Here is a 25,710-nt window from a genome sequence, read left to right as displayed (position 1 = left end):
TTATATTCTTCAGCTCTGTGATTTCTGTTGATATTTTACCTATATTTTCTATCTCTTTGTTGAAATTCTCATTATACTTATGCATTGTTCTCTTGACTTTGGTGAGCATCTTAATGGCCTGTATTTTGAATTACACCAGGTAAATCATGTATCTCCATTTCATCAAAGTCTGTTTCTAGAGATTTATCTGTTCTTTTGTTTGGAACATATTCCTCTGTTTCTTCATTTTCCTTGATTCTATGTGCTGGTTTCTGTGCATTAGATAAAACAGCTACCTCTCTCAGTCTGGTTTCCTGTAGGAGAAAAACCTTAATGTTCACACTAGCCCTAGCTCTTAATTGTCTCTCAAACCTTTGTGCACGTCCAAGCTGCCTTCTTTGTTCTTAGCAGCTCTTAGTAATTGAGTAGTGCCAAGACCTGTCAGTGTCCCAAAGAGGAGGATCTCAGTCAGCACTAAATGCAGGCTGATTGGAAGTCAGACCCTCAGACACCATTTTTAAAGTACATAAATAGATCTCTTTCAGGGAAAGACTGGGAAATGAGCATTTCAGTCTGCTCCCTCTGCACAGAGTACAGTTTATAAGGAGATAACCAGTTAAGAAGTGTTTATTTGCCAAAGTTGTCCCATTTTACTGTAGGACCAATGAAATGCAAGCCCCATGGGCCACCAGAATCAGATCAAGGGGTGTGTCCCCTGGGTGGCAGTCGCAAAAGCTGGGGCACTAGATGTGTGCACAGGTTCCTTCCGGGTAATCAGTACAACTTGGAGCTGCCAGAGAGAGAACATAGAGACAGTGCCCACTAGCCTCCCCAGGGGTCTGGGGAAGACTATAGTCATCTCCTAGATGTGTACAAATTAGAATTCTGACCCTCATGCAGCAGCTACTGAAGTATGCAAATAGCCTTCTTTCAGGAAAAGACTGGGAGATAGGTGTATCTGTCTGTTCCCTCTGAGAAGAGTCTGGGGGAAATAACCACAGTGAATTAAGAACTTCTTTGTTTCCTCTAGTCTCATGAGTCTCATGAATGCAAGCCCTGTTGGCTTTCAGAGCTAGGTGTTTCGAGGGCCTGTCCCTTGGGTTAGAGTCTTAAAAGTTGGGGCCCTAGATGTGGGGTTCAAACTATTCACTCCTCAGGGTTAGGCTAGGATTTGGGCATTTCCTCCCAATAGTATGGCACTGTGCCTGGAGTAGGGTAAAACTGTAGTAAAATTGTGTCTCAGCCTTTCATACTCATTTTGATATGGGTATTTCCTTGTTTACCTGATATGTAGGAGTCAGTTAGTGTCTGGGTTTCTTTCAGAGGGAGCTGCTCTCTGTGTAGCTGTAGATTCAGTGTGTCTGTGGGAAGGGGCGAGTTAAAAGGCTCCTATATTGCCATCTTGGGCTGGGATTCTCTCTGAAATCCATGGATTTCTTGACTATATCCCTGAAGATTGAGATCCTTGAAGAAAACTCTGCATCTTGTTTCCTAGAGTAATTTCAACGTTTTGCATAGTGACTGGCCCTTTGGAGACCTCACGAATGATATAATACTGAATATGAAAGTGCTTTGTAAAAAAAGAGGACATGCAAGTTTCACCCTAATTACTGTTCTTTCATATAATTTTTGGCATTATGATCAGAAAATTAAGGCCAGATAGGTTGTATCCCATGCCCAAAGGTCAATGATGGAAGGAAGTAAAGTCAGGATTTCACTCCACAATGTATTCTTTCAGCAAAATGTTTAATGTTTTTCTTTTGGAGGGCTTTGATAAGTAAGGTAATTCAGTGCCTCAGCTCATGTACTTTAAAGACTTTTATTTTTGGACAATTTGGAGGGAATATAAAAGTATTACATTTTTTGCTACATTCTTATAATGCAGATTAATATATAAATAAGAAAAAAATTACTCATAATTATATTTTATGGTATGTGTCATTAATTCTTTTTCAAAATTAAAAAAGTTTAATATTTTCCTGCCAATGTGCTCACTGTGAACAACTGAAACATTTTAAGAAGGTATAAATAAATAGCAAGACTGGCCTTTTATGTAAAGTGGATTATGTCACTCTCTTGTTGACACCTTTCCATGGTCTTCCTGCACTTACAAATAAAATCCAAATACTTTAAAGGGCATATAGGACCACAAAATCTGACTTCCACCTGGTTCTCAGACATCTGCTCATTCCACTCCCTTCTTTGTTTGCTACATTCCAGCCTCCAGAAAAATAAAAATGTAAAAAACACAAACACATGGAGGCTAAACAATACACTACTAAATAACCATGAGATAACTGAAGAAATCAAAAAGGAAATCAAAAAATACCTAGAGAAAAATGACAACAAAAACATAACAATCCAAAACCTATGGGATGCAGCAAAAGCAGTTCTAAGGGGGAAATTTATAGCAATACAATCCTACCTAAAGAAACAAGAAAAGTCCCAAATGAACACTCTAACCTTATATCTAAAGGAACTAGATAAAGAACAAACAAAACCCAAAGTTAGTGGAAGGAAAGAAATCATAAAGATCAGAGTAGAAATAAATGAAGTAGAAACAAAGAAAACAATAGCAAAGATCAATGAACCTAAAAGCTGGTTCTTTTAGAAGATAAACAAAATTGATAAGCATTTAGCCAGACTCATCAAGAAAAAGAGGGAGAAGACTCAAATCAATAACATTAGAAATGAAACAGGAGAAGTTACAACAGATACTGCAGAAATAAAAAGCATCATAAGAGACTACTACAAGCAACTATATGCCAATAAAATGGACAACCTGGAAGAAATGGACAAATTCTTGGAAAGATATAACCTTCCAAGACTGGATAAGGAAGGAATAGAAAATATGAACAGATCAATCACAAGTAATGTCATTGAAACTGTGATTAAAAATCTTCCAACAAACAAAAATCCAGAACCAGATGGCTTCACAGGTGAATTCTATCAAACATTTAGAGAAGAGCTAACATCCATCCTTCTCAAACTCTTCCAAAAAATTTCAGAGGAAGGGACATTCCCAAACTTATTCTATGAGGCCACCATCACCCTGATACCAATACCAGACAAAGATGCTACAAAAAAAAGAAAATTACAGACCAATATCACTGATGAATAGATAGATAGATGCAAATATTATAGATGCAAAAATCCTCAACAAACTACTAACAAACAGAATCCAACAACACATTAAAAAGGTCATACACCATGATCAACTGGGACTTATCCCAGGGATGCAAGGATTCTTCAATATATGCAAATCAATCAATGTGATACACCATATTAACAAACTGAAGAATAAAAACCATATGATCATCTCAATAGATGCAGAAAAAGCTTTTGACAAAATTCAACACCCATTTATGATAAAAACTCTCCAGAAGGTGGGCATAGAGGGAACCTACCTCAACATAATAAAGGGCATATACAACAAACCCACAGCAAACATCTTTCTCAATGGTGAAAAACTGAAAGCATTCCGTATAAGATCAGGAACAAAACAAGGATGTCCACACTCGCCACTACTATTCAATATAGTTTTGGAAGTCCTTGCCACAGCAATCAGAGAAGAAAAGGAAATAAAAGGAATAAAAATTGGAAAAGAAGTAAAACTGTCATTGTTTGCAGATGACATGATCCTATACGTAGAAAATCCTAAAGATGCCACCAGAAAACTACTCGAGCTAATATATGAATCTGGTAAAGTTGCAGGATACAAAATTAACACACAGAAATCTCTTGCATTCCTATGCACTAATAATGAAAGATCAGAAAGAGAAATTAAGGAAACAATCCCATTCACCATTGCAACCAAAAGAATACAATACTTAGGAATAAACCTAACTAAGGAGGTAAAAGACCTGTACTCAGAAAACTATAAGACACTGATGAAAGAAATCAAAGATGACACAAACAGATGGAGAGATACACCATATTCTTGGACTGGGAGAATCAACATTGTGAAAATGATTATACTACCCAAAGCAATCTACAGATTCAATGTAATCCCTATCAAATTACCAATGGCATATTTTACAGAACTGGAACAAAAAATCCTAAAATTTGTATGGAGACACAAAAGACCTTGAATAGCCAAAGCAATCTTGAGAAAAAGAAAAAAACAAAACCAAAAAAACAGTGCTGGAGGAATCAGACACCCTGACTTCAAACTGTCCTACAAAGCTATAGTAATCAAAAAAATATGGTACTAGCACAAAAACAGAAATACAGATCAATATAACAGGATAGAAAGCCCAGAGATAAACCCACACACTTATGGTCAACTAATCTATGACAAAGGAGGCAAGGATATACAATGGAGAAAAGACAGTCTCTTCAATAAGTGGTGTTGGGAAAACTGGACAGCAACATGTAAAAGAATGAAATTAGAACACTCCCGAACACCATACACAACAATAAACTCAAGATGGATTAAAGACATAAATGAGACCTAATGAAACTTAAAAGCTTTTGCACAGTAAAGGAAACTATAAACAAGACAAAAAGACAACCCTCAGAATGGAAGAAAATATTTGCAAATGAATCAACAGATAAAGGATTAATCTCCAAAATATATAAACAATTCATGCAGCTCAATATCAAAAAAAAAAAAAAAAACCCAAAAAATGGCTGGAAGACACACATGAAAAGCTGCTCAATATCAGTATCACCTCACACTGGTTAGAATGGGCATCATCAGAAAATCTACAAACAATAAATGCTGGAGAGGGTGTGGAGAAAAGGGAACCCTCCTACACTGTTGGTGGGAATGTAAATTGATACAACCACTATGGAGAACAGTATGGAGGTTCCTTAAAAAACTAAAAATAGGATTATCCCACGACTCAGCAATCCCACTACTGGGTATATATCCAGAGAAAACCATAATTATGAACCATAGTTCATAACTGAACATGCACCCCAATGTTCATTGCAGCACTGTTTACAATAGCCAGGTCATGGAAGCAACCTAAATGTCTATCAACATATGAATGGATAAAGAAGATGTGGTACATTTATAAAATGGAATATTATTCAGCCATAGAAAGAAGCGAAATTTGGTCCTTTGTAAAAACATGGGTGGACCTAGAGACTGTCATACAGAGTGAAGTAAGTCAGAAAGAGAAAAGCAAATATTGTATATTAACATATATATGTGAAAACTAGAAAAATGGTACAGATCAACTGGTTTGCAAGGCAGAAATTGAGACACAGATGTAGAGAACAAACATAAAGACACCAAGAGGGGAAAGCAGGGGAGGGGGTGTTGGGGGGTGGGGTTGCAGTGGGATGAATTGGGAGATTGGAATTGCCATGTATACATTAATACGAATAAAACAGATGACTAATAAGAAAAAAATATCAAATTGTACGCTTTAAATATATGCAGCTTATATGTCCATTATATCTCAATAAAACTTTTTAAAACAAAAAAAAGAATGGATGAACACTGAAAAAAATTAATTTCATTTTAATTTTACATTGAAAAAATAACATAAATTTGATAAATACTTGATAAAATGTGATAAATATTATCATATTTCACTACTAGCAGTAGAAAATAAGATGCTGTTTTTTCCCCCTCACACTGGCCAACCCTGGAAATTTTAACTCTTTTTAATTTATTTGACAATTTAATAAACTAAAGTAATATCTCTTTATTAATTTGCATTTCTTTTGTAACTGTGGTTGACCATCACTTTCTATTATTATTGGCCATAATAGGTTATTTCTTGTTTATTACATTTGCCAACTTCTACACTGAATTATCATCCTTTTCTTTTTTGATTTTATAAAAGTAGTTCATATAATAAAGCTATTGACCCACTGTCAGGTATACATGTTGAAAAACTTTCTTTTTCCTGAATTTCCACTTATCTTTTAACTTTGTATACCATTTTGTGGGTTAAAGTGGGTTTACTTTGTGTCATAATTTGCTTTAAAAAATTCTGATACGTTTTCTGGCTCTGGTATCATGTTTAGAAAAAGCTCCTTTACCCCATTATTCTATAAACATATCCTTGCATTTTCTTCTATCACATTTTGGTTGTATAGTTTATATACAAAATTTCCATGTTTCAGTATTCATTTTGGTATCATGTATGAGATAAATATCTAATTTTATTTTATATTCATGAATGGCATTTCAGTTAATTCAATACCACTTATTTAATAATCCATTCTTTTGCTATTGACTTGAAATCTCTTTACCACATTCAAAATTTATATTTGTAATTTTATTTATTTCTTTCTGCTAGTTCTATGATAATTCCACAGTGTTTTAATGATTGAAATCTTATATTTCATAAACATTTTCACTTACTACTAAAAACTCTCAGAATCATTTAAAGTAATGTTAACTTTTCAAATTAATACACATTTATATAAGAATTAAAACAATTGAGAGGCTTAAATATATACACACATGTATATTTTGGAATACCATAGGTGGTTTGGAAACAAGAATATAAATTTACCAAATGATAATTCGGTATCAGAGAGGAAAAAGAGCATATTTTTCAACAAACTAGATCATTGGCTTTGCAATTGGAAAAAAAGAAAGTTTGATTCCTACTTCATTCCATACACAAAAATAAATTCCAAGTGCATTGGAAATGTATAACTTTCTAATAAACCATAGATATACTAGAGAAATATAGGTAAATGTTACTTTCAGGAGCAGGAAGGCAAGTATAATCATGACACAAAATCCAGAAACTATAAAGAAAATTAACATATTCAATTCTTAAAAATACATAGAATTTTAATGGCTCCATTATATTTCGTTAAATACACGGGCCATAATTTACTACCACCCACATACCATTAGATATCTGTATAGTTTCCAATATAGTTATTATAAATAACACTTTAAAGAACATGTCTGTGTTACACTAGGATTGTCTTTGAATGATCTTTATGTACTGAAATTTGTAGTAACCCATTTTTGTTGGAAATAAGTGGGTCATTGGCTTAGGTCTTGGAAACATTGTTACAGAAGCTCTTTTAAAAATAACCTGTTTTATAGAACTAGAGATTTTGAGATTTGTATGATCTTTTTACCACCTGGTGCTTTTTTTGTCCTTCATAGTGTGAAGGTTTTATTGGCAATGTCTAGGATTTTTTGAGTTACTGAGGTTAAGATAAGAATTACCACCCCAGATCAGAATTTAGTCTAGTTGTCTCTTAACAGGCAATGAGGAACTTTTGTAGACGTCAACTTACCTGCCATAAACTCAACCTCACCCAAATTTCTGGCTTCTCTTGATTGTCCATAATAATTCTACTCTGTGTATTTTGTTAACAGTTTCCTAAACCTATTTTTTTTAATCTGTTTATCTCTTGAAATAATAGGCTCTACAGTTATGGGTGGGCAACTTGGGAACAATAGAAATATTCTGGGTCTTGTTTTTGCTGGTTTTGGTGGTAGAGAGGGCTGTTGTTGCTTTGGTTTTTCACTCTTTCAATATCAACTTTTATAGGAACTGAATTGGTTATGAAGAACCAGAAGACTGAATTAAAATCTGGGGGTGGGAGCGTGGGGAGGGAGACTGGGGAGTTAGTATTTAAAGGGGACAGAATTTCAGTCTAAGAAGGTGAAAAATTCGGGAGATGGATGATGGTGAGAGTTGCACACAGTGTGAATGTACTTAGTGCCACTGAACTGCACAGTTATGGTTTAAATAGTATGTTTTCTATTATGTGACTTTTACCACGATAAAAAAACATTAAAAAAAAGAAAAGAAAAGAAAAGAAACTCAGGGATTACCAGAAAAGAAATGGACCAGTAAGAAAAGAGAAAATTTTTTTTTACAAATGTGAGATTTAGATTTCTGTTTTGTTTTTTCTTCATGAGGAAGAAGTAGAAAATTTGTTTTCAGAAATGGAAACTTCTGTTATGATTAACGTTAGGAAGGAATTTGAAGGAACATTCTCTCTTGTTTGTTTCAGCTACTCAGGGTCATTGTCAGCAGCAGGCTAGTTGTTTTGAAAAGCCCGCCTGCCACTCATTGAAGACTTTATAGGTGTGCCCCTCACTTTGAAAGGTGGAGTGATTTATCAGTAGGCATTGTGGTAAAAACAATCCTAACAACTGCACTGTCCAGCTTTTTAGCAGGTACTCAGAACTCAGCCTTGCAATAGACCATTTCATAAGGTATTTTATTTTTTTTAAACTTACATATTTTTTTATTGGAATACAATTGCTTTACATTCTTGTATCAGTTTTTGTCATAAGGCATTTTAAAATATGGCTTCTGATAAAATCACTGGTCCAATTCATCCATGACAGTTATATTTTCACTAAGCAGAGTCTGCATGTGTTTTAATAAAATGCTGCAGAACAATGACATCTTGTCTTAAGTCATATAGGGTGAAACATCCCATCTGCTTATAAAGTATCTCTGGAAAAAAGGGGAAGGAAGTCTTTTTTTTATGAATTTCAACCCTCTTATGAAGTCTAGAAAGATTAATGCAAAAGTGATTTCTAGGTTCCAGCTAAGACAGTAAAATCAGACAAAGCAAAGGGGCCATACTCACTCATTGGGGGTGCCCTTCTGGCCACAAAAGTAGCCCTGGCTGTCTGTAGGATAGGCCACTCTTCTGGGGTCGCCATTGACCCAGGCTGCAGCAACAAGAAAAGACAAAAAATCAGCAACAGCTGACTAAAGGCAGTCTGATTTGAGAAATTAGAATGCACCATCGCAACACACTAACCTCTCCCCTCAGTCACAAAAGATTATTGATTTCCTTCAAAGAGTATTTTCTTAATGAAAAGTAAAATAATATATGGATGAATCAGTCAGAAAGCACATTTCTTATTCTCTCAGGATTCATCTGGGTTGTAGCCAAAACATGAGGTAATGCACTTAGAAAATGACATTTATTAAAATGTGAATTAGAGGGCACACTACAAATGCTTGGTGGGCAAGAAGTCACTTTTGCTAGGGCTCAAAACTAAATGACTTCATAGCAGAGCTAATAAGTTTGCAGTAAATATTATGATGTCATTCTTTTGGGTTTTACATAAACGAAGACCATTGCAAAAAATTCAAAGGAACGAAACTATAATGCCCAATTCAAATTGGCTAGTTCTTTATGCTTTCTTATGACACTGTAAAGACAAACAGTAGCAACTTCAGAAGTAACACATAATAAAAATTCACTGTGCATCTTGTCTGATAATCTCAAAGCTGCCTATAAATATCAAATGTTTTCAAACTTCATGAAATTGAAGATTTGGTTCTGTTTTCTCTGAAGAAGCTGGGTGGGCTCTACCTCATACAAACCTATCACCCTTATTTTCCAAGAATTATACACTTGCCCAGCTAGACTAGAGAACCATACAAAGCAACATACATTAGCTAAATTGGACGATACTCCCTAATTCTAACTGAATGTTTCTAATTTCTCTAATTTGATTAATACATTTCCTAAAAATCTGGGAAATTTATTGGTCACCTAATGCTTGCCTCTGCATATGGAAAACATATTTCTTTGTCCTTTGCTTCTTTTAACATTTGCCCAGCTATCTCCTTACCCACATTTAATGGATTTGACAGCTCATGTTACAATTCAATCACTCTTATGTACACGGCCTGTGTGACTTGGGAAGATAAAAATAAATCAATTCTGAATGAGAATTTTAATATGGAAAAGAAATTTCTCTCAATAACTTTTTTCATCCATCCAACCCTTTCCTTTTTGTATCCAAGTACCCAGAAAAGTCTCCTTTGCCTAATTCTTTCTCCAATGTCATAGAGGCTAAATGAGCTTCATCTTCTAATACCTTCTTATAAAATCTGACTCATTCAGGCAGTTCTCTACTGCCATATCCTCCCATCTTCATTTCCCAGAATTAAGAAAATGGACTATAAATAAGGCATTTAAATGACATCTAAGTATTCAATGTACAGTGTCTCCAGACACTATTTTATTAAATTCTGTTTTTATATCTAAGTTTGTCAGATACCTAAGAGATCTAATTTTACCAAACTCTATATCCTATATTTCTTTAAACTTTATCCCAAAATGCTTTATTCCCTTTCTATACAATTATTAATTCAAAATGGGCACCTAAAGAAGCATTTAGGATTGCTAGGTTTGATACTTAACACTTTTATGTCCCTGAACAAGTCTCTTAAATGTTTTAGTCTTGGCTTTCTAATTTGTTACTAAAAAAATGGGTATAATAATACCCAGCCCCAAAGAATGTTGAGAATACAAAAGAAGATAAAGAAAGCGGAATGCCTAACGTGGTGCTGGGCATACAATATGGACTCAGTAATGTTAGTTCTTGTCTTATCTGGGTTTCATGGACACCAAACACTGAGACAAAGGCTTTGATGCAGGTAGTTAATTTGGGAAGTGACTCCAAAAGCTTAAGGGGGTTGGGGTGGTGAGAAGAGTGAGACAGGGAAGGGCGCAAAGCCAATAAAGGACATGTTCACAAGTGGGATAGTGTCGTGGGTGAGGTGACTCCACTCTGCGGGAGACCTTCTGAGGAACAATGAAGGACACCTGTCCATGTCCGCATATCAGTGGGCATGGTAAAACCATCCGCCATAGCTGCAAGCAAACTTGGAAGGACTGAGGGGATGTGGTGTGGGCATCAGCAGCACCTGCTATAGTTTTTTCATTTTTTTCATCAGCTGTCGTTTAATGAAAGAATTTACTACATGACCACTGTGTGTCCTGTACTAGAAGTCAATACCAGTATAGTTTATATGAGTTCTCAACAAACACAAGAAAAGGAAAGAATAAAGTTTGCAGAAGGCTTGGAGAAGATGTGGGACCTGGGAAAGACTGGAAAATGACTAGGATTTGAGAAGGAATCTGGAAGGTGACCAGGAGTAGGGAAGGAATTACAGATTAAGGAAACAGTATAACAATAAGAGCTTCAATTTATTAATTGCTTACACATATCAAGTACTATGCTAAATGTAGCATATCCATTTCTCATTTGAGTCTCACAACAACCCTGTAAGATAGATATTATTTTAACCTCAGATATTATTTGCAGCTCAGAGTTTTATTTATTTCTCAAAATCACCCAGATTTTAAGTGGCATAAACAGGAGTTGAACTTAGGAGTGTTGCTTTCTAGGGCTCATGCTTTAAACATTACACTATAGTCACTATTCTGCTGCCTACTAAAGTATAGATTAGGAACGAGCTTGTTAACAGTGGGAAACAACAAGGATATCAACTAAATGAGGATCAGCAATATGTTAGACACATATGGTAGGAAAGGAGATAACAGGTAATTTTGGAGCCTCTGCCATCTGTGAAAAAAGAGCTTTGTACTTGGCAGGAGAAGGAGAACGTCTGGTTGACAGGGATCTGATGCCCAGGGACAAAGGACAGGAAAATGAAGATGGAAGTGCCAAGGGAAGTGTTCTTCTTGAGTTTGTAGTTTTGAATTATGGCAGGTGGCTGTTTACTAAGCTGCAGCTACACCTCTCCCCACAGCCTCTGGCACAGAAGTTTTGCTTCAGATGCTCTGTGTTTGAGCTGCAACATCAAGGTCTTTGAGCTGAAAACTTCAAGAGCCAGTTCAACCAAGTCATCTCAGTCAAGGGTAACTAGTTTTCTTTATCTTCTCCATTAAGTCCACATCTCTCCACTGGAGAAATATGGCAGGAAAAAAAGGAGGAGGAAAAGGAAATATGCAGTAGCAGTCATTCTGTCCATTAGTAAAGTAAGGGGCTTCTTATATTTTATTCCCTTTCTTGGAATTTCTCTATTCATGGAACTTTTAGAACTGTGCTGTCCAATATGGTAGCCACTAACCACACGTCTACTGCACACTTAAATGTGGCTTATATGATTGAGACATACTATAACTACAAAATACCCATCAGGTTTTAAAGACATTATGAACAACAACAAAAAAGAATGTAAATATCTTATTAATATTGTTTATATTGATTATATTTGAAATGATAATATTTGGTTATGGTTAATTAAATAAGGTATGTTACTATAACTAATTTCATCTGTTTCTTTTTTACTCCCTTAAATGTAACTACTAGGAAGATCTAACATTACACATGTGACTCACATTATGTTTCTCCAGGATAGATCTGTTCTAGAATATTTCCCCACAAATCTCAGGGCTTCTTATATAAGGCGATTGATAGTGCTGTAGCATCATGGGTTTATATGTCACTCCTTCTCAACCCCACCACACCCAAAACATCCTTTTTAAAACACATATTTGACAGTGCTACTTTTATATAAATCATGAAATAATATTTATAGATAACATAACTCATCTACCACATGCACACAGTTTCTTTAAAAAAAAGCAGTAAAGTGTACTAGCTGTAATGTAAATGAGAAATAAGAAAATAATTTCTAATTAAACAGTATGCACGTCAATAAGCAAATGTTCACATGTGACTAAACTAGAAGACAGTAAAATAGGCACTTGTACCTATAGAGAATCAATGAGTGTAATAGTTATAATAACAGGAGGATTCAGGCGTATTGTGTAGGAGACACAAATACTAAGTGGTATTGTCAATGATATGGTTTTCCTAAATGAACAAATTTTAGTAAACTCCAACCAAAAAAGTACAATCTTCCCTCAAATTCTCTTGGTAGTTATTAAAACCATACAAAAATAAAAATTTGTAATTTTAAAACAAAAGTTCTAGATTCAAATATTTAAAAGCAAATTGTCACCTAGATGAATGGTACATGGGAAAGTTAGGCAGGAAGTGGGGCAATTCTTGGCTGTGCAGAATTGTCCCAGATATTGCCAGGTTTCTATCTGCCCTGGCTCCCACCCACCCACCCACCAACAGATAGCAGTACCTCCAAAACAGTGTGACAATCAAAACGTCAACTCACATTGTCTGGAAGACCCCCTATGCAGTGCTACTGCTCCAGTTGAGAGTCACTGATGTAGATGTTTATTCACACTCTTAAAAATCTCAAAAATATATAGATTTCACATTGTCTTTGTTCTCCCTGATTTTTTTGGGGGATATGCTATCATGGAGTTCTTTCTTATAGTTTAATCCCATATACATTTTTTATTCACTAGTTTGTTTTATTTTTTGGATTCTACATATAATTGATATCACACAGTATATATCTTTCTCTGTCTGACTTATTTCACTAAGTATAATGCCTTCCAGGTACATCAATGCTGTTGTAAATGGCAAAATTTCATTCTTTTGTATGGCTTTTTGAGTTAGTGTTTTGTTTCTTTTGGCTATATACCCCAGACTGGAATTACTGAGACACATGGTAGTTCTATCTTTTTGTCTTTTTGAGAAACCTCCATACTGTTTTCCACTGTGGTTGCATCAATTTACATTCCCACCAACAGTGTACAAGGTTTCCCTTTGCTCCACATCTTCACCAACATTTGTGATTTATTTTGTTTTTAATTTTATTTATTTATTTATTTATTTATTTATTTATTTATTTATTTATTATTTTTTGGGCGGTACACCAAGTTCAATCACCTGTTTTTATACACATATCCCCGTATTCCCTCCCTCCCTCGAGTCCCCCACACCCTCCCCGTCCCAGTCCTCTAAGGCATCTTCCATCCTCGAGTTGAACTCCCTTTGTTATACAACAACTTCCCACTGGCTATCTATCTTACAGTTGGTACTATATATATGTCTGCACTACTCTCTCGCTTCGTCTCAGTTTCCCCTTCACCCCCCGCCCCCTCCCAAACCTCAAGTTCTCCAGTCCATTCTCTGCATCTGTGTCCTTGTTCTTGTCACTGAGTTCATCAGTACTATTTTTAGATTCCGTATATGTGAATTAGCATACAATATTTGTCTTTCTCTTTCTGACTTACTTCACTCTGTATGACAGACTCTAGGTCTATCCACCTCATGACATATAGCTCCATCTCATCCCTTTTTATAGCCGAGTAATATTCCATTGTATATATATGCCACATCTTCTTTATCCATTCATTTGTTGATGGGCATTTAGGTAGCTTCCATGTCCTGGCTATTGTAAATAGTGCTGCAAGGAATATTATGGTACATGTTTCTTTTGGGATTATGGTTTTCTTTGGGTATATGCCCAGGAGTGGGATGACTGGATCATATGGTAGTTCTATGTGTAGTTTTTTAAGGAACCTCCAAATTGTTTTCCATAGTGGCTGTACCAACTTACATTCCCACCAACAGTGCAGGAGAGTTCCCTTTTCTCCACACCCCCTCCAACATTTGTTGTTTCCAGATTTTGTGATGCTGGCCATTCTGATCGGTGTGAGGTGATACCTCATTGTGGCTTTGACTTGCATTTCTCTGATGATTAGTGATGTTGAGCATCTTTTCATGTGTTTGTTGGCCATCTGTATGTCTTCTTTGGAGAAATGTCTATTTAGGTCTTCCGCCCATTTGTGGATTGGGTTATTTGCTTTTTTGGTATTAAGCTTCATGAGCTGCTTGTATATTTTGGAGATTAATCCTTTGTCCATTGTTTCATAGGCAACTATGATTTGAGTTATTTTTGATGACAGTTATTCTTATAGGTATGAAGTGATATCTAATTGTGGTTTTAATTTGCATTTCTCTGAGGATTAGCAATGTTGACCATCTTTTCATGTGCTTCCTGGTCATTCGTATTCTTTGGGAAAATGTCTATGTTAAAATTTGTTTGGATCCACAAAATACCCTGAATAGCCAGAATAATCTTGAGAAAGAACAGAGCTGGAAGAATCACACTCCATGACTTCAGAATATTCTACAAAGCTATAGTAACAATATGGTATTGGCACAAAAACAGACTTATAGATCAATGGAACAAAATAGCCCAGAGATAAGCCCATGAACTTATGGTCAATTTATAATAAAGGAGGCAAGAATATATAATGGAAAAAAGACAGTCTCTTCAATAAGTGGTGTTGGGAAGACTGGACAGCTACATGTAAAGAATGAAATTAGAACATTTTCTAATACCGTATACAAAAACAAACTCAAAATGGATTAAAGACCTGAATGTAATACCAGAAACCATAAAACTCCTAGAAGAAAACATAGGCTGGATAGTCTCTGACATAACTTGTAGTAATGTTTTTTAGATCTATCTCCAAAGGCAAAAGAAAATAAAAGCAAAAATAAACAAATGGGACCCAATTAAACTTAAAAGTTTTTGCACAGCAAAGGAAACCATCAACAAAACAAAAAGACTTCCTACTGAATTAGAGAAAATATTTGCAAATGATATAACCAATAAGGGCTTAATATCTAAAACACATAAACAGCTCATACAATTCAACTTCAAAAAGCCAAACTACTGATTAAAGAATGGGCAAAAGATCTGAATAATCCCATTTACCTGTATTTAGTTGATCAGCATGTATGGTGGCTTTCAAATATGTCCATAAATTATTTGGTATTTTTCCTTCAAATAGTGGTGCTTAATTCCCTATCCTTTGAGTGTGGACTAGACTTAGTAACTTGCTTCTAATGAATACAATGTGACAGAATAATATTTGGTGACTTCCAAGAATAGGTCATAAAAGGCAGTGCAGCTTCCTCTTTGCTCTGCCTCTCTCTATTTTAGATCAGTAGCTCTAGGGGAAGCCATCTGACATGTCCTACAGAAAAACCTCACATGATTGTCAGCAGTCAGTGAGAACTGAAGCTTCCTGCTAACGAGCATGCAAGGGAGCTGTCTAGAAGGCTGATCCTTCCTGATCAAGCCTTCAGCTGACTGTGGCCTTGGTTTACATCTTGACTGCTACTTCATGAAGAACTCAGAGCCAGAGCTACCCAATTCCTGGCCACAGAAACTGTGAGACAAGAAATGTTTGTTTATTTTACATTGCCAAGTTTGGGAGTAGTTTGCTATGCAGCAATAAATATCTAGTTACTGCATAGCTTTCAAAAGTCTTTTTATATACTTAAAGGAAGCAGTTAATCATCTTTCTCTCTTTCAACCTAAATATTCACAATACTTAAATTTTATTTTCTATTTGATTTGTCTTGCCATGTTTTAAACTCATAGCTACAATTCCTAGGATTTAAGTATTTTTTGTTGTTTCACTATATGATTTAATACATGGAGACTGCAATTTGATTTAAAATATTCCTTAGGGCCTACCTAACCAATTACACAGATACCTATTTACCTTACTTCTTTAAAAAAAAAGTAAATATGAAAACTTTGTGTGGGTCTAGAATATAGTGAAACTCCCATTCAATCATTCATACTGAATTGTCAGTCATCATATTCTTATAAATTTAAATCATTCATTCATTCATTGGGCCTTACTATTGGCCGGTACAGAGGGAAGATGGTTTCTGAAGAATTATAATGGATTTGCGTTACCTTAACGAAGTTATGGCCTTAATTTTAGCTGCTGTTCGAGTTGTTGTCTCTCTACTAGAACAAATCAAAGCAGCCTCTGCAAGCTTGGATGCAGCAATTGATCTAACAAAAGCTTTCCCCTTTTCCAGTAAGTTTAAAACACCAGGAGCATTTGCTTTCACCTGGCAGGGATAGTGTTACATCCTCACCATCTCCTCTCAAAGTTATGTGACCTCCTAGCTCTTTGTCACAATTTAGTCTGCACAGTTTTAATATACTATCTGACTTCACAGAATACCACACAGATTCCTTACACTGATGGTATCATGATGATAAGATCTGGAGGATATTGGATAGCATATAATCTGGATGTCTTACAAAGACGTATGTGTGCTAATGGATGGGAGATAAATCTCACAAAAATACAGGAGTCTTCCAGTAAAGATCGGAGGGTCTGGTAGTGATATCTCCTCTAAAGTAAAAGATAAGTTGCTGTACCTTGCATTGTCTGCCATTAAAAAAAGAGGCACAGCATTTAATGGCTGTCCCAAGAAATAAAGTGCTTTTCAGATAATCCAAGTTACCATACTAGCAGGTCTGCCACTAGGTCTATATGGCAAATGCCTATTAGAGGTTCCTATGGCTTTGGAGAAAATCCATATATCCTTTCAGCAGATAAATGTTCTTCTTTTGAGAAGTAGCTCCTGAACCTTGAGTGATCACCTAATGACACGAGAAGCCCATCAGTGAACCGAATGTTATCTGATCCATTAAGCCTAAAGTTGGCTGTGCCCAGTAGCACTCCATTATTGAGTAGAAGTGGTATATTCATACAGTGCTTGAGAAGGTCATGAAGGCACAAGAAAGTTACATAAGACGATTGCTCACAATAATAGTGAGTTGATTCCTGAGGCACAGCTTTAATACGTCGCTATGGCTCAAGGAAATATCCCTATGATTATTTGACTAGGAAGGAAAGACATCTAACTGCATTTATAGATGGTTATGGAGGATCCGTGGGCACTGATCAGGAGGCATTTTTCTGGTTATCTACTTTGACTGAAAGGAGAGATGAACTGAATCACTTATCTAGTCATAGACAGAGGCCAATGATTTGGCCACATCATCACAAATTTGAAAAGAAGAAATACTGGACAACCAATGGCAAGAAAGTTTAAGAAATATTAGAAGTACTGACCTCCAAATGGACCCAGAATATGAAGATACTTATGTCTCACGTGGCTGCTTAGTAAAGACCCCTCTGTAGAGACAGCTTTCAATAACTGGAGGGAAAAGTACTTGTTCAATGATTTCGTGAAAAAGTAATTATGACAATAAGGATGAAGACTAGGTGTGGGTTTTGGATAACATGGACTTTTACTCACAAAGGCTGACCTAGATCCCCACAAAGCTTATGTGACAAATTTGTCAAGAGTGGAATGACCAACAAGGACTCAATCACCTGGAACAGCCGGCCTCATAGAACAAAAACCCCATGGAAGATCCAGTTAAAACACCACCTAGGAAGCAAGACCTTTCAAGGTAGGGTTGCTGTTTTCTAGAATACAGCAGGATCCTGGCAGGAAATAGATGTTATACTCACATAGGATAATTGCAGAGAGTTCAATTAAGAAATATTTACAAAGGTATGGGCAGAGTTCAGAACCCAGAGGCTAGCTACAACATGGAGTCCTCTTGGCCTGAAGGGGCAAAGGAGGAAGGATTTCCCCAAATCCAGAGAGAGAAGCCAAATGGAAAGAGTTGGCTGATTGGACCTGGGGCCTTAGGCAGAGAGGTGCACGTAACCTGCGGTAATCTACCAGCCAGAGTCAGAGGAATAAGTTCCACAAAACCATTCCCTACCCTCCAATCTACTGTTGATACCTCCCATAGACCAAACCAGTTTGGAAGCCAGGAGACAGGAGCGCCCGTTGATGCCATCATAAATGCCAGCTTCTCAGGGGACAGAGCAGGGTGAAGAGGGGGTGGAGAAGAGATCCAAGGGGAGAATGAAAAATACCCAGCACATATTCTGAACAAGTGACCAGCCTACTCAAGGGAGAAGCTTTAGACATATTTAGCAAGATATTCAGCAAAAAACTACCAGAGATATAAGGTTCAGACTCTTTTGTCAGAACTTACTGCCACAAAGGACAGCAAAAGAAAGGAGCAGAAAGACACACATTCTAAATTTCAAAGTCTGTAAAATGGAAGGGGTGAGAATAGGAAGTTAAAGATGGGACAAAGCATATATTTAAAACATATTTAGAATTGAAAGAAAATGGAAAAACCACCAAATAACCAAGAAATCAAATTAGGCTCTTCACAATATCTTTGTTGTTCTTCTGTATTAGCAGGTCTGACTCTATGCTTACTACATTAATATGCTTCTTTTTCTAGTTAATCTAAATAGAAGCTAGTGTACCACTATTTATAACCTGTTTAAGGTTTTGATTCACATTGAAGAGGTTGGAAATAATGAAGACAGAACTTTATTTGTTCTTTTCTTCATTCACTCTACAAATGTTTTTTGAGTGCCTACTACGTGTCAGCACCATGCTAGACTCTGAGTATATAAAGGTCCTTGCTCTCCCAGAGCCTACAGTCTACTGGGGGAAATAGATCTTAATGAATTAATTGCACAAATGGGAAGTTTCAAGTCTGACAAGCACTACAAAGAAGCAATATGTGGTACAAAGAGAAGGATTCATAGAGGCAGATGACCAAATGAGGGAAGCCAGGGATGATGTCCCTGAGAAGTAATGCAGGAGTTAAGATCTGAAAAATGAAGAGTGGGACAACGAGGTTTCCAGCAGATGGACACCTGGACAAAGGCCCCTGAGGGGGAGGGGTAGGATGGGTACTGGGGATGGAAAGGAAACAAGTGTGGTGCACACGTGGGCTGGAGCATGGTCCCACATATGGATGAAGAGTCAGCATCTTGGGTTATTTTATGTAATGAACTACAGGGAGATTGTTTTCGCATAACAAGATTGTCAGTGACAGACGTGCAATCCATAGCAGAGGCTCTGCTCAAGTGGGTCCTTCACTTCCTATTCCAATTTTCCGTGAAAAACTCAAGGTCACCACACATTCAGTATCACTCATCTTGGTGTTTACTTGCTTAATTGTGGCTCTATAATTGACAACCATTGCTTTACATTAAGAAAGAGCTTTCATTGTTCTTAAAAACTGATGCAATTTATTATCTGAAAATGCTACATGTAATCTTCATTATTAATATCTACTAGTAAACACACTTTTGGGAAAGATCTGTGAAGTCCTTTGAGGTCTTCCTGGACAAAAAAGCCCAAAGAATGAGATACTGTGTGACATAAGTTTATTTACTCTATGGCACATGCATTAAGTGAAAGAAAAAAACCAACTCTGTGCTAATAGGTGTGGATTATCATAAAGAATATGCTCCTCTCTTTAGTGTGTACATAATAGAAGCTAATTTTGCAAATGATTACTGAATGTAGACAATGACGCTGCAGCAAAGTGAACACGTACTCAAGTCTCACAGAGCAAGACTTCACCTACCAGATTATTCATGATTTTTGCTTGCAAAATAATACCTGCTCTTCACTTACTCCTCTAGTGCCATTCTCTTACCCTCTCTATTTTAAGCCCAACTCTATGTGGAATTAGCCAAAGGAGGGGAAGGAGGGAGAGAAAGCATTAGGAGAGTATCATGGGGTTCTGGTCTGCTCCCTCGCTCAGTAACCTTCATGACTTAAAGAATCCTCACCCATCTTCTTTATTAAATGCCGAGACGAAGCGAGAGAGTAGCACAGACATATATATATACTACCAACTGTAAAATAGTCAGTGGGAAGTTGTTGTATAACAAAGGGAGTCCAACTCGAAGATGGAAGATGCCTTAGAGGACTGGGGCGGGGAGGGTGGGGGGGACTCGAGGCGGGGGGAGTCAAGGAAGGGAGGGAATACGGGGATATGTGTATAAAAACAGGTGATTGAACCTGGTGTACCCCCAAAAAAATAAAAAAAAATTAAAAAAAAAAAGGCAGTATCACATGGTGATTAAGAGCACAGCCTCTAGAATTAAACTGCCTGGACAATACCGGTGAATAAAACCAAATGACAACATTACATAGCAATCAACACAAATCAGGATCAATCATCTTTTCCCCTTAATTTTCTCACTATTTTAGAAATAACTGTAAAAGGCCACTTTAAGTGTAGCTGGTGTGTGTGTGTGTGTGTGCGTGTGTGTTTGTGTGTGTGTGTGATAGAGAGAGAGAGAGGAAGAAGAAAGAAAGGGAAGAAGAGAAATTATTTGTAATTACTCCTATTTGGGTAATTTATAGCAGGTTAGCAAAGATTAATAAGAAATGGGTGAAAACTTTATTCAGGCAAATCATCCTTTCCCTCATATCAAGGGAATGTATGTTACTGAGGCACCAGGAGCAAGTATTACTATCTAGTATTATCTCTTATTTCCAAACATTTGCAAAGCATGTTCCTGTTGTGTTCTAGGGTTGAGTTAGAAGTTGCAGCCATTACAAAGCCCTCTGTCAAGGAGAAAATGTGATTAGACCAACTGCTTGCACTGACACTTAAAAATTAACTGCAAATCTGTGTGGGACAGCTAAGGCATTCCCTAAACACTTGCTGGTTGGGAATGTTGGCTTTCAAAGCATTATTTTGTATCCCTTAAAGGTACATTTTAACTGTTTTAATATGTGAGGAACAGGCCTGCCAAATTGTGCTTATGGCTTTTTAACACAAGCAATTTACAAATGCAATGAAGCAGATAATAGGACACATGATACCGAATTTGAAAATCTGTGTTGATGACACTGCTGCTGTAGAAACATTTTTGGAAGCAGCCCTGTATCCAGTTGCCTGGATAAGAAAAATGTTGTTTCTCATTTCACAGGTGGCCTCTTTCACCCAATGGTGAGTTTAGGGTCATGTCCTTGAGCACAAATCAGTCTCTCTCATGCTAACAATATTCCACTTGAAATCCTCTGGAATTCATGCATTCAGCAAAATGCCACAAACAGTAAAAATCTCACTCAGCATTAAAAAATAAACCTGTTTAAATAACAGTCAAAACTAAGTGCTTTCCTTTTAAAATGAAGGCTTCCAAAGTAAAGTATAGGTACATAGTTTTATTCGTAAACGTTTATATATTTGTCAAGAATGCAAAAGGACATTTAATACTTCTGGTTATTTACAAATACAATAAATTTTTCATTAAGAAAAGTTCACGAGAACAATTTTTAAAATAATGGAACTGGAGTTCTTTAAATTTCTTACCTTTTTATTGAAAAAATAATAATTTTGCTAAAACAATGTTTCCAAGCTGTGATCTGATAGGTAGGCTCATTTTAGTTCTGAAGCAAAATAAAGGTACAGTGTGATTTCCTGTCATATTCATTCTCCATCACCAGTGTCCACTTACAGTGAATATTGGGATCATACCTCAAAGCTCAATGCAAAGGGATGCCTGGTGAGGCATAACATAATTTTTTAAAATTATATTTGTTTATTTATTAGTAAGAGAGGCTGTCCACTGCTTCTCTGTATAGACAGAATCAAAAAATCATCTTGGAATTATCTTTGTTCTTTAGAAGATCACTTGAGTGACCTCTCAGTTATGAAAATATGGTTTCTCCCATACTCATATCCCTTGGGATGGGAAGACTAATTAGCTTTAAGAGAAGGAAGGGATGAGTACTAAATCTTTCTCCTTGAGATTTTAATTTAGGACAGAACAGACTGACCCTGAACTAGATCTATAGGTCAAAAGGAACACAAATACCATGAAGGCAGAGACTGGACTGGTGTCCTAGGCTTAACTAAAGGGTCTAAGAGTAGTGGCTGCGTTCTGACACTAGTCATGCTTTGAGGAGAAATGGCTGAGCATGGCATAAAGACTAAAAAGCTATAGTCTTGGATCCTAGTGTAGGAAACCACCACACGAGTGGAAGGATCCAGATGATACCTAATGGCACCAACCAAAACATCAGAGCTCCAGTAGACTACAAGGTCTTGCTCCCCAGTGAGAAACTGGAAATAAGATTGCCCCCTCCTTGACATTTCGGGGCAGTCCAGGTCAGGGTAAAGAATGATATGCTGGATTTCCTTAAGCAATGAATGGAAAAGTAGACACGTGACTGTATTGTTACCCCCAGACAATGAACACGTACTTTAATACCAGAAATGATGGGGTCAAGATGGACCACATTTAATTATTAATTCAGCTCTTTTGTTTATTCTCCACCTCATTCCACGAAGGATTTAAAACTGAATTATGTAAATCTCCTCCTTTCTGTGCTTCGTACTTTCAGTCCTACTGTTTCCAGTCGACCCACGATGGCCTTCCTTTAATCCTTTGCACTGATCTATAAATTACCTGGACATCAAGGCCCTTTACTGGTAATATTTTGGCCTGGTTCATGCCCTATTAGAGAAGCAATCCCTAACCTCACTAAATTCAAGAAACAGGGATGCAGACTCCACCTCTTGATGAAAGGAATGGCAAAGAGTCTGCAGCCATGTGTTAAAACTACTATAATCCAGCCCATGGCTGCAAATTTTTTACATTCCCTCCACAATCAAATATGCTTTTACTCTCCCAGGAACCCCAGATGCCTCAACAATTAAGGCATTAGGCTCAAGCTCAAGGTCTGAATCTTACCACCTAAGTCAGATCCAGGGGTAGATGAGGCTCTTCAGGGCTGGTTCCTCTCTTAAGGATGGTCTCTTTAGCTAGATCATTGAATTCATTAGGTATATTTCCTAATCGCCATTGGCAACAGCATTGCCAAACTTTCACCACCACATAGCAAATTGCCCTTCCTTCCTGCTTCCAATTACGTTTCCTGACTTTCTTTCAAACTCTCACCAACAATCCCATCAAAATCCACCAGGCTTCTGAATACCACCTGGTCTCCAAAACCAATGCCCATATTTTAGGTTTTGTTAAGCCAGCATCTGACTTCTGGGTACCAAGTTTTATCCTGTGAATCTATTACTGCATCCCTAAACCCACTGGCTTAATACAACCATTTTATTTTGTTCATGATTTTTGGAGTTAGGAATCTGGGGAAGCCTCAGCTGAGCCCCTTGGGGGTCTCTCACACAGTCAGATGTTGAGTGGGGCTTCAATCCTCTGAAAACCCTCAGGGCTGACGGTAAACACTGTCTATCCCTGGAAGCTCAGCCTAGCCTATTGACTAGGACCCCTATACATGGCTTCTCCATGTTGCTCGGGTTTCTCACAGGATAGTGACAGAGTTCTAGGCTTACTCGCATTAATTTACCTTCTTGTTAACTTCCTATTTCCTCAACTAATAGGAATAATTATTCCCGACGAAGATTAAAAAACAAAACCAAAAACAAACTTTAGACCCTAACTGTAAGTGCTTCCTGTGTAAATACAACAATGAAATAACTAACTCTCTCAACTGGAAATCCATTTGAAAAGAAAAAGAAAGAAAAAATTATTGAATGTTAAAATTACGCTATTACTGTATACATAATGTTAGCACAAGGGTAGCAAGAACAATTTGCATAATAAATATTCTTATTCTTTTTTTTTAGTTAGTACAATAATTGAATAGCACCCATCAGTGAAGTAGGACAAAAGAGGGCTATTATCATAAATGTTACTTTGATCTTTCAAGGAGATTTGATTACCTCCTACCCAGACTCCACTTCACCCACTTGAACAGAGGTTCTGCCTTTCATCAGTCGAATGTCAAGTGCTTTTGTTGCATCCAAGTGTTACCCTAGCTGGCCATATTCCACATAAAGGGCAAAGAACAGTTTTTCTCTTGGTAGAATTTGCAAGAAACATGGCTCTTTCATGGGAACCCTTTTTATGAAAAGAACATGGATGAAAGATAAGCCTAAGAAGGTCCCAATCTAATAAAGTGGCAAAAGATGTAAAACTACTTACAAGACATCAGTAAAATTGATTTAGTTTCATCTTTCCTCAGGTGAAGGTATACATTCTTCCACGTTAAAAAAATTCTTAACACTCCTACTAACCTCTGCCAAGCATTTTCCTTCATTCTTCTTTTAGTCCAACATTGGAAGAGTTAAATTTATCTTAGAAACAGGCTAGTAAGGCTATCTGTAGCTCAGGGATGAGGAACACATATATATTAAATTTTGTGAGTCGCTCGTTTTAATCAGTGGCATAAGGATTAATTTAGAGGAAATACTAAATTAATCCAATATTGAACACAGTTTCTCATTGAGGAATATCTGTCTTCCAAGTTCTTTATGTGAATTAAGGCATTCACAAACTGAATCTGGAGATCTTGAACAAAAAGGCCAATTTCTTATCTTGCTCCAGAGGGAATGACAGTATACACTCCCGTTTCTTCGACTGTGATGACAAGGGAGAGAGTGGCTTTCCCAACCCTAGATAAGGACAGAAGGCATTTCTCCATGGATTACAAGAGACTGGCTCTGAGATACAGAGCAGAGACTTACTCGATTAAGTCATAAGTTGCCTAACAGAAAGATTTCAGGCACAGTAAGAGATCCTCATGAAGTCCCTGTGTGCATTCAAACTTTAATAGCCAAAATTATGAGTTGCTATAAAAACAATATAGTAAATTACATTTAAAAGCACTTTATTAAAATTCAGAACAACTAGATCATACAATGGTAGCAAGTGAAATACTGCCTCGTACTCTTATGTGGCAGTACCGGCGTAGCTGGACATTATTTCATTTACTTCTCAAAACGGCCCTGCAAAGTAGGCAGTGTTTCCATATTTTACAGGTGATAAAACTGAGATTAAGAAAGTAGCTCAAGTCCACAAGTAATATAAGGAAACCTTATATCTGCTTGACTCCAAATCTTTTTTTCTCTCATGCAACATATTTCAACTTGATGACAAAAAGTAAAAAAAAAACAAAAAAATTAGAGACAAACACGTGTCCCAAAGTTGAAGAAGCTAAAATTCTATTAGCCGTATAACAAGAAAATTCACTGTATTATAATATTCAATTCATATATTTATGTATTGTGCTACTAATTCATTAATGTTTAGAAGTTCAAATACACTGAAGACATAACAGAGGAATCTTCTGAAGACCTGAGAGCACATTATTTGGTTTTGTGGTTTATACTCCTTTATTCTTCTCTCCTTCCTATCTTCCTGCCTTACTTTTTTGAATTCTCCAATTGTGTGTAGTTTTAACCTGGTATTACTCAGATGATCTTTTGGAAATTACTTTCAATTGTTGTTCTCAAAGTATTTCTCTTTACTGGAAGATAAAACTGAAGAAGAACAGAGAAGAACAGTTTCCATTGTTCTCGAGGTAGGCACTGCCTTCTTTCTGCTTATACAACCTATCCACATTAAGTCCAGACATTAATTATTGATACTAGAAGCTATTATCTGACTTTTACAGCCCCCGCCCTAATAATAATAATACAGTGAAGT

At 36.6% G+C, this 25,710-nt stretch overlaps 1 protein-coding gene across 1 annotated transcript in view; it reads right to left on the bottom strand.

Moving 5' to 3' along the window:
* Positions 1 to 25,710, bottom strand: part of SLC44A5 (solute carrier family 44 member 5) — a 348,242-nt gene that overhangs the window by 62,347 nt on the left and 260,185 nt on the right. The window contains exon 4 of the mRNA XM_057695206.1: positions 8,521 to 8,605. Coding sequence (XP_057551189.1) covers positions 8,521 to 8,605 — 85 coding nt within the window. The remainder of the gene's footprint in view (positions 1 to 8,520; positions 8,606 to 25,710) is intronic.

The sequence above is a fragment of the Hippopotamus amphibius genome, chromosome 1, assembly GCF_030028045.1.
Source record: "Hippopotamus amphibius kiboko isolate mHipAmp2 chromosome 1, mHipAmp2.hap2, whole genome shotgun sequence".
NCBI lineage: Eukaryota > Metazoa > Chordata > Mammalia > Artiodactyla > Hippopotamidae > Hippopotamus > Hippopotamus amphibius.
The sequence above is the reverse complement of the archived record's forward strand: the minus strand, read 5'-3'. Positions and strand labels throughout refer to the sequence as shown.